Source organism: Aplysia californica, unplaced genomic scaffold (genome assembly GCF_000002075.1).
Source record: "Aplysia californica isolate F4 #8 unplaced genomic scaffold, AplCal3.0 scaffold00537, whole genome shotgun sequence".
NCBI lineage: Eukaryota > Metazoa > Mollusca > Gastropoda > Aplysiida > Aplysiidae > Aplysia > Aplysia californica.
The window spans coordinates 118,555-128,481 of NW_004797807.1; the positions used below are offsets into that span (position 1 = coordinate 118,555).

The following is a 9,927-nucleotide window of genomic DNA, read 5'->3' on the forward strand; positions in this document are numbered from 1 at the left end:
GGAGGAGGAGGAGGAGGAGGAGGAGACTGAAACGTAGGAGGAAGAGGAGGAGGAAGAGGAGGAAGAGGAGAAACAGGAAGAGGAGGAGAAGGATAGGGAGGAGGACTAAGAGAAAAGGGAGGAGGCGGGCACGTGATCTCTGTTAGTAACTTTTTGTGATAAACTTTAATCCAAGTTTTCAGTTACAGCCATGATAATATTACAAGTAAAATCTTTAAACCTTTGCCCTCACAAGGCTCAAAATTACAGTAAAAACCCTTGCCCTCACAAGCATTTGGGAAGAAATCCAAAGAAACTGAGTGATAAACATCGCCGATCGGCGTTCTGCGACGAGAGCGAAAGTCCTGCCTGCGTTCTTGCCGATCGGCGAGATGTGACGGCAATTGTATAAAAGGAAAAGCTAATAGTGACAGATCAGCTGTGTTATTCTCCCCCCGTTTACTTTTCTACAGCTGGCTCCCTTCAACCGCCACCCCCCGGTAATCACCGTGGGGTACCCAGACATCCGCTGGCACCAGACAGCTGACTACGGCTACGTGCCCAATCCCAAGATGCCTAAAGTGTTCATGGCCGTGGCACTGGATCTGCCTCATTTCAACTCCACCTACGGCGCGTAAGTTTCTGGCCAGTTTGATGAATTATTGGTGCACGTAGGAGACCACCAGAGTTCGATTCCAGACTGGGGGAGACGTTTATTTAGTGTCTCGGTCTTTCTGCTTGGTACTGTCGCTTGATGATGAAGACATCCCTTGGCTTTTAAATTAGTTGTTCACTTTTAGATGACTCGTTCGGTATTTTTGTGTAATAAGGACATTGTATAAGCTATACAGACATTGTTATGTCTAGGCATCTGGTACCTGTGAGGAAAACGGGTAAGAGGGTTTAAGAGAAATAAAAAAAAGGGGGGGGGGTTTAGAGGGATGCAAACACAAGCGGATAACTTTAGAACGACAGATGTACGCCATTGGCCGATGTTTATAGTAACAGCCATCTTGTTTGACGTCATTGACGGATTCCCACTTTGTTGTCGTTCACGGTGGCAACACGACCGCAAAGCACTATTGCAGTATTTTAAAAGCCTGTAGCTTACAGTGGCGAGGTGGCGGAGTGGTTAGTGCGCTTGTCTCCAAAGCAGAAAGTCCAGGTTCGAGCAATAGTGCTTTGCGGTCGTGTTGCCACAGTGAACGACAACAAAGTGGGAATCCCTCAAGGACGTCAAACAAGATGGTTGTTACTATAAATATCGGCCAATGGCGTAAATCTGTCGTTCTAAAGTGATCCGCATGTGAAGAAAACAGTGTGTCACTCACAGGTCTGTGTAGACGGGACACATTATTGCCAAGGAGAAAAGTGGCCTTCTTTGACGGTGGACATTTTGTACAGCTTTAATATAGTGTACTTTTTTAATGAAAGAAAAAACACACCGAAAGGGGAAAATGGGGTGGGGGTGGTTGGAGGGGGGCAGGGGCAGTGGCTGTTTCTACAGGCAATTGTCGTGTTGTCCCTACAGGGGGCCATAAGAGCAGATTTGACAGGTGGTGGGTGGTTGGCGAGTGCTCTGGTGTGCTTTGCTCCTTCTTTCCTATCAAACAAATTATGTTGTCTTTATCTCTTCTCCTTCTTTTTTGTGTTTGTTACTCTCTTGTAACACCTCTAATCTAATAATAATAATAATAATAGATAGCATTTGTATAGCGCATATCCCCGCTCAACAGCAGGCTCTATGCGCTTTACACTATATCTTCGGCATTTATATGAACCTTTTGCGATGGAAGTGCCGTAGAACTCTTACTAAAACAAAATAGGTTTGACTATATTTATTGGTCTCTGTTTAGCCAAAAAGAGTAACCATATTTTTGTTCCTCGAAGAGACGGAATCAGGTACTCGTCAGATTTAAGGCATATAAAACTATTGCTATCGTCTTAAAGCTTGCTCATTTGTATTGCTTTCAATGAAAAAATATCTATCTATCTTGAATGGAGGTTGAGATATTTGCGATTGAAAGAGGTGGGGGTCGCTTGGTAAAATTAGCGAGAAAGTGGCAGCGAAAGTTTGGCGACTTTCGCAGCTTGAGAGTCTTTGGAAACTAAACTGAAAATTTACATTTTTATATGCCTTTATTCACAGAAATGTGTTATTAAATGGACATTAAAAATGTTGAGCCATAAAAAACACAAAAAAACACAACAACAACAACAACAACAAAAACAACAAAACAACAACACAAAAATAAACAAACAAACAAAACAAATAAAACAAAACAAACAATTGATAAAATTGTCAAACCGATGGAAAATCGCCGTTTTCTTCAATTTAATCATTTCGACGAGCGCTTGATTTCACCACACCTACCCACATATTTTGATCTTGCCTTCTCTCTCTCTCCTCAGCATCCACCCCATGCACAAACTGGATGTGGGAGCCCGCCTGGCGCTGGGTGGTCTAGCCGTGGCTTACAACCAGAAGGTGGTCTACCAGGGCCCGTTCCCCAAGTCAGGCTACTTCTCTTCCCTCGGCTATGTGCTGGACTACGGATCTACCTGGACACTGGACGTGCGCAGTCAAGATTTATTCGAGGTGAGAGACTGGGGGGGGGGGGGGCGGGTCTAAGTTCAGTTTTAGTAAGAGTTCTACGGCACTTCCAACACAATTAGGCCAGGCTATGTGCTGACTATGGATCTACCTGGACACTGGAAGAGCGCAGTCAAGATTTATTTGAGGTGAGAGTGAAAGACTGTGTTGGTAAGTGTTTTACGGCGCTTGCAACTGCATAAGGTCATATGAGCGCGCAAGACACATTAAACATTTTCAGTAGGTAGGAAATTTTGAATTTTGCCCGGGTGGTGGCCGAAGCCTACTCTTATCGATTTCAGACTACCAAGGGATCTTTAACGTGCGCAACTTGCACACGGGACCTCCGAGATTTTTCGCCCTTGTCCGAGAAGGCAAGGTGTTAGATCTTTCCTACCAGAAGATCAGGGGTATGGTTGAAAGGCAGCAGTGAGAATAAATCAAGGAGTAGCAGTAGAAAGGCTGCAGAAAGAGTCCGGAGCCCAGAGGACGGGGGAAAGGAGGTGAGGGGGTGGGGCTGAAAGTGGAGACAAAAGCAGACGACATGAGAGACTGTGTGTAAAGAGGGGGGGGGGGGGGGGGTTGTTGTTGATTCTTAAATTTAAGTTTAGTTTTAGTAACAGTTTTACGGCACTTCCAACACAATTACGACAGGCTATGTGCTTGACTACGGCTCTACCCGGAAGCTTGGCGTGCACAGCCAAGATCTATTCGAGGTGAGAGTGGACAGACTGTGGGTTTTTGTTAAAGTTTAGTTTTGGTAACAGTTTCTGTGGGGTTTTCTTTGTTGGGTTTTAATATTAAGTTTTAACTAGAGTTTTACGGCACACAATTAGGCTAAGCTATATGCTGGATTACGACTCTACCTGGAAACTTGAGGTGTGCAGCCAGAATCTATTCGAGGTGAGGGTGAGAGGCTGTGGCGTTTATCTTTGGTTTTAATTTTAGCTTGAGTTTTACGGCACTTGCAATGCAATTAGGCCAGGCTGTATTTTGGACTACAGCTTTACCTGGAAAATAGACGTGCACAGCCAAGATCTACTCGAGGGAAGTGTGAGATGGTATGGAATACATAAAAGGAAAATGACTGTTTAGTCTCCAGTTTTATACTTATTATTTTTTTAATGAATATTGGAGAGTGTACCGAGCAGTTTTATGAAGAGTAAGTCGAAACCGTGACCGTTGTAGTTGCTTTATTATTTTCAGTAAATTAGTTTTAGCGCTGATTAAATCAAATAACAGCTTGTACTGTGTGCTTCCCAGGAAGTTAAGATTGTTTCAAAATCAAAATTGCTATCAGGTCCACTAGGGCAATAATTATAGACTGTAAAGCGCATAGAGCTTGAGGTTGAGAGGAAATTCTGGCTATACAAATTAAGCTATCTATTATTACGTGCATGAACGCTACATTGGTGACTTCGACGTGATCTTGTCTGACTGCAATAAAACTAACTAGGTGACTCTGACGTTTTCTTGTCTGGCGTGCTTTAATACTACACGGGTGAGGCGTGCTGACAAAATGAGTAACTTCTTGCAATCCAAGAATGGAGATATCGCTCGAAAATTACTACCGGGGTCAGATTTATAGGTCTATAACCGATGCCATTTTGTTCAAGACTACCGTGTCTTTTATTATTCCATACTAACAAATTGTACAAACTCCACCTATGAAGTTGATGTTTTAATTTTCATTAGGTAACAATCCGAGAAGTAACCCATTTTATCAGCACACGTCACAATTATTATTACGGTGACTTTGACGTGATCTTGTCTGGCGTGCATTAACGCTACATTCCCCTGACTTTCTTCTGATTTCTCACGCCACAGTTCTTCTGTGAGCCCAAAAACGGCGGTGCTGGGAAATGGGTGGCCACCTGGCGGACAGCTCTCAACTCGACAAGCATCACCTTCGACACTAAAGTCTGTGGCGGTGACCAGAGGATCAGGGGCTTGCGCTACGACTGGCTGACTACGCCGTGTTACTTCAAGAAGTGTGCCGTCTATTCCACCGTCAACAGCCTCCCCGCCCCTCCCTTTGTCTTCAAGGCCAATCCGGGAGAGAACGAAGTGAAGTTTTCTGGACCTTTCGGAGACGGTCGTCTGGAGTTTTAACTTCACCCTCGGTCCTTTCTCTCTCTTTAAAAAAAAATCCCAGTTTTCAGGATGCTTATTTTTTCTTGTGAAATGAAATGGTATAGGTTTAATGCCCGTATCAACACTATTAGGCTATTTAAGAGACGGGACCTCACGATTACGGGTTCGGTAGCCTAACCACTAGGCTAGCGCCGCCAATTTTGTCCTCTCTTGTCTTCTTTGCCTCACCGTTTTGCACAAGAGAGAGAGAGAGAGAGAGAGAGAGGCACTGATCACTGTTATCTGCTTTTAAAGACTTCCAAAAATGTTAAATCATCCTGATAGATACAGTACTTTATCATCATAGTCTTATACCCTTTCTGTTGGAAGAATCACCAGTCTGCGATCTTTTTGTCGTTTAAAAAAACAAAAAACTTTCTTAGCAATGAAGTGTTTGTTTCAAGTTAAGCGTTGTCAGTGTTTTTCTAAAAGGTGACAACATTGTGTTATATTACGTTAACCTCACCCAATTTTGTCATTTTTAATGTTTGTCATTGTTATATTATTGTGTTTATTACTCAAATGAATAATTTTGAATAAAGACAAATCTTTTAATGTAATTTTGTTGTTGTTGACTTTGAATCTTGTATTATCTTGGACCTGGTCTATTTGTCCGTAAAAGTAAGACAGTGTATGAGTTTAACGCCCCCATCAACACTGTTCTATCAAGAAGGTTATTTAAGAGGCAGGACCTCTGAGTTTAACGTCCATCTCTGAAAGGACCGAGCCAAACAGGGAAATTCGTGTAAAGTGCCTTTCCCAAGGACGCAACGTCGGACCGAGCTGAGGCTCGAACCCCCGAACCCGCAATCTCACGATTATGGGTTCGGTAGCTTAACCACTAGGCTACCGACGCCTACATCCCCCCCTACCCTGTCTTCCTTGCCACAACGCTTTACACAAGAGAAAGAGGCACCGATCACTGTTATCTGATTTTAAAGGCTTTTAAAACTGTAAAAACCATCCTGATAGATACAAAACTTTGCCATAGTCTTATACCCCTCCTGTTGAAAGAATCACCTGACTGCAACCTCTTTGCTGTTGTTGTTGCTGTTGCTGTTGTTGTTGTTGTTTTTGTTGCTATTGTTGTTGTTGTTGTTGTTGTTGTTGTTGTTGTTGTTGTTTTTCTTAGCAATGGGGTGTACTGTTGAAAGAAACACATGTCTGCAACCACTTTGTCGTTAAAAAAACCCCAAAACTTTCTTAGCAATGAGGAGTTTGTTTCAAATAAAGTGTTGTCAGTGTCTTGATTGTCATAATGTTTGCCATTTTCATTATGTTTATAACAGCAAATGAATTATGAATAAGGACAAATCTTTAAATGTATTTTTTTGGTTGACTTGAATCTTGTTTTAGCTTGGAATTCTTCTACTGATGGGCCCTTACTTATGTCAGTCTAGTAAAGGTTTCACGACGCTCGCAACTACAACCACAGTGAGTGGTAGGAGGGCGCCACTGGTAGGTCCTGCTTCTTTTCTTTCCCTCTGTTGTTTCTGTCCGTCTGACTGTCTTACTTTTTCCCAGCACTAAATGGCAATTATTGTGTCGATGTGCTTCTCTATATTCAAATTAAAAATCGCAACAACATGAGGTGGTGACCCCATATTTGCCCCAAGACCAGTTCAGTGATGAAAAAGGAAGCGATTTGTCAAGTCAAGGAGAGGCTTATCTCGTGTTATGTAAAATGTGAGGAAACAGAGTTCAGTAATCTGGCCTTTTATAGTGTAAAAACGTGGCGTCGTTGGTCTTGTGGTTAGGTTGTTCGTCTCGCAGCTAAAACATCATGGGTTCGAATCCTATGACAAGCCTGATGTTGTGTCCTTGAGGAAGGAATTTTACACGAGTTTTCCTCACTTCTCAAAGTTGGGCATAGATACTAAGAAGGCTATAGACTGCGAAAGGTCTTACCAGTTTGTTAGTATTTTAGCTCTTAATCGGCGGCTTGCATTGTATGCTTCCGGGGAACCTGAAATTTGTATGAGTGTCCCAGGGTCGGCTGGGGTAATACTAGATTTTATGCGCTTAGGGCGAGCTGTAGAATGTGGGTATGCATTACACAAAAATATGCATAAATGAAATTATTAGCATCAAATAAATCGACTGCCTTTAAAATCTCCTTCTGGTCTCTCATATTATGGGTGGCCTTTTCCTGGAAGAATTACGTGTAAGACCAACATGTATTTTTTTCTTCTGTTGTTTTACAATCTATTGACTTTTTTCTTGTCCCAGGGCTATTCGTGGATAAAGCAGTGTTTAGATCGGTATGTAGGCCTACGGGAATGAGGCTATCAATTATTTTTATTGCTTTATAAACTGCGATAGGCCTACTGTATATTTTTTTCTAGACAACTGGTGGCATCAGAGTTAAGATACACGAGAACTCCAAGGTGAGCTCTTCTTTGGCGTTCTATGACGTCCTTATCTCTTACTTGCTTTTTTACTTTGTCTGTCGTCTTACACTGCAAGGTGTCGAGGAAAGACGCAGTTATCGGACGTGGGTCAGGGGTGTCGCTGTTTGCATTGCCATGTTGTTCTTTTTAGATCCTCTTTTACTCCGTCGTTCCACCTTTTTCTCGACCTTCCTCTTGCCTTGAGCTTGAAGCCGTTGTATTCAATGAAATGACAACTTTCCCTTTTTTGTACTGAAGATATTGAACTCTGTGAAATCTTGATCAAGTTCTTGCATACCATATTTAATCAGAATGAACTGAAGGCTGAATATATTTCATTTCCAGAAAGAAAAGTCCTGAAATTGGTTTATTACAATTATTTTAAATGATATGTGTTCAGATTCATCAGTTTGCTAAAGTGCCCTTGTCCAACAACTATGCATTTTCAAAGTTTTGTATAAGCAGTAGACAGGATGTATTATTAGAATGATATTCAGGAATCAGTTGACGAATGGAAACTTCAGCTGGTTTTCAAGGACGAATGAGTATGGTAAAACAAGCAGTATAACCCCATTTACCACGTGTGGAGATAGATTCCATCACATATCAGCTAGATATGCAGACCGGTGTACACATGTATGTAGGTTGTTGTGAATTCTTTTCTGACCTCTTTCTTTTTTGGCCCCAGTTATTCAACTGTTTTAGAGATTTTTGACGTGACTCGAGATTGTGTCTGAATCATGGGTCACCAAACTGTTGTCAAAGTGGGGCAGATAACCCAGAGAATGCCCTGCACGGGCCAGATAAACATTTTATTCAGTTGCAATACGAGGGGCATACCAAAAGGTTTTTAAACCACACAGTGAAGGAATAAAGATTGAAAACTGAAATTTGGTACTGAGCTTAATCTGTCTCTATGTAGTCGCCTCCCACAGCTATACTTTTTTGCCATCGGTGTATGACCTTGAAAAGACCTTGAAAAGACGGTCTCCAGTGATCGTATGTCCTTTTCCAAGATTGTCTGTCAGTCATAATCCCTCCTTCTTGGTCCCCCCAAAATGATAGCATCACTTTTCCACTTGATGGCTGCATCTTTGCCTTCTTTGGTGTAGGAGACGAGGGTGATTTCCACTGCATTGATCCAGATTTTGACTCAGGATCGTTGTGATGGACCCATGTCTCATCCATGGTTACAAGTCTTTCAAAAAGTTTTGTTTCACCCTTTTCATACAGTAAATAGCAATTCTTGACAGCAATTCACATTTTGCATTTTTTGAGGAGGAGTCAACAAACGTGGGACCCATCTAGCAGAAACCTTGTCATATTCAAATGTTCATTTAAGACTAGTTCAACTGATCCAGTGCTAAACCTAGTTTCTTTGCTCACTTGTTTGACTGTCACCCGCCTATCAGACAGCACACGTTTCTTGATTTTCAACACATTCTCTTCTTTTGTTACTGTAACTGGGCGACCACCACGGTGGTCATCTTCAATGTCCATGAATCCGTATTTGATTTTTTTTAAAACACAAAAGTTTTTATCTCAGCATAGGACGGGCAATCAGCTAAATATACGGCATGCATCTCAGTAAAAATATCATGTAGTTGCTTGCCTTGCAAGAACAAAAGTTTCATTACTGCCCTGTGCTCAATTTTCTCCATTTATATGTTAAAACTGGCGAACAACATACCCCAATTGACTTACAGTGCGCTGGTGTTAAAACCAGGAATACAAATTTTTCCCCATATTTACATGCATTCCAGGAAGGTACTAGTTGGCTTTCACCCCAAATTCCAGCTTTCTACCTTTAATCCTTCATGGTCAGGTAAAAAATGTTTGGTATGCGCCTCGTACACTGATGTTTTAAATGAAAGATGAGTCAGATTAAAGCTGAGCATGAGGGTGATGCATTAGCTAAAAGTTTAATGGTCTATGGAATACTTAAAATGTCTCAGTGGCTGTTTCTCCACTGTAAAGTTCAATGAAATGATTAGATAATTTTGGGGACCATGTCCTGAGCAACATCTGCTGCTATCAAAACTCAAGTTTCGTGTAAAAAAAGCAAGGAACCAAAACAAGAACATAAAGAAGGCAATTCCAAGTTAAGTTAGCCTCTTGGATGGATACAAGAAAGAGTAGTTTAAGCTGCAGGTGAGGAACACATTGCAACCTCTGGCTGATCTTGGCAGGGAGGATATGGATGTGAAGGCACACTGGACCAAGGTCAAAGGAGTCTTTATTTCAACATGTCGTCGCCTCAGAACTATTTTTTCCAAAGTGCCTCTTTACATAAGTACACTTTGGACAAAATAGTTATGAGGCGACAATGTCAAAAAGTACTCGATGAGAAGAAATAGGAGCCTAATGTTACACAATAGAACAGCGAACACGGCCGGGAATTGAGTGGAAAGTGCAGACAACTGAAGGCAGAGGTGAACGTAAGTCAAACAAGGGGGTCAAGAGCGGATGCACAAGAACAATACATGAAAACAGCTAAAGATGTCAAGAGATCGTTAAAAAGACAGGTAGGAGTTTATGAATATGTTGGCAGAAAGAGTAGAGGAAGCAGCGGCCAGAGGGCACATGAAAATCCTTTACCAGACCACAAGCACTCTTGCGGGAAAATATGGGAAACCAGAAGTATCAATAAAAGGCCAAGAGAGGAAAATCAGTTTAAAAAAAGGACGCTAAGTAGAAACGATGGGTGAACATTTCAACAGCCTTCTGAATAGACCGCCACCATGTAACCCACCAAACAGCCTGCCAGCAAGAAATGAGCAACCAGTCTTACAACTTACAGGTACTTAGCCGAGAGAACTTTGTAATTCCGAG

At 41.9% G+C, this 9,927-nt stretch overlaps 1 protein-coding gene across 1 annotated transcript in view; it reads left to right on the plus strand.

The window, feature by feature from the left end:
- Positions 1-4,773, plus strand: part of LOC101860839 (sialate O-acetylesterase) — a gene marked incomplete in the record, with an annotated part of 15,141 nt that extends 10,368 nt beyond the window's left edge. The window contains 3 exon segments of the mRNA XM_013087050.2: positions 453-613; positions 2,392-2,578; positions 4,400-4,773. Coding sequence (XP_012942504.1) covers positions 453-613; positions 2,392-2,578; positions 4,400-4,684 — 633 coding nt within the window.
- Between the last annotated feature and the right edge of the window lie 5,154 nt (positions 4,774-9,927).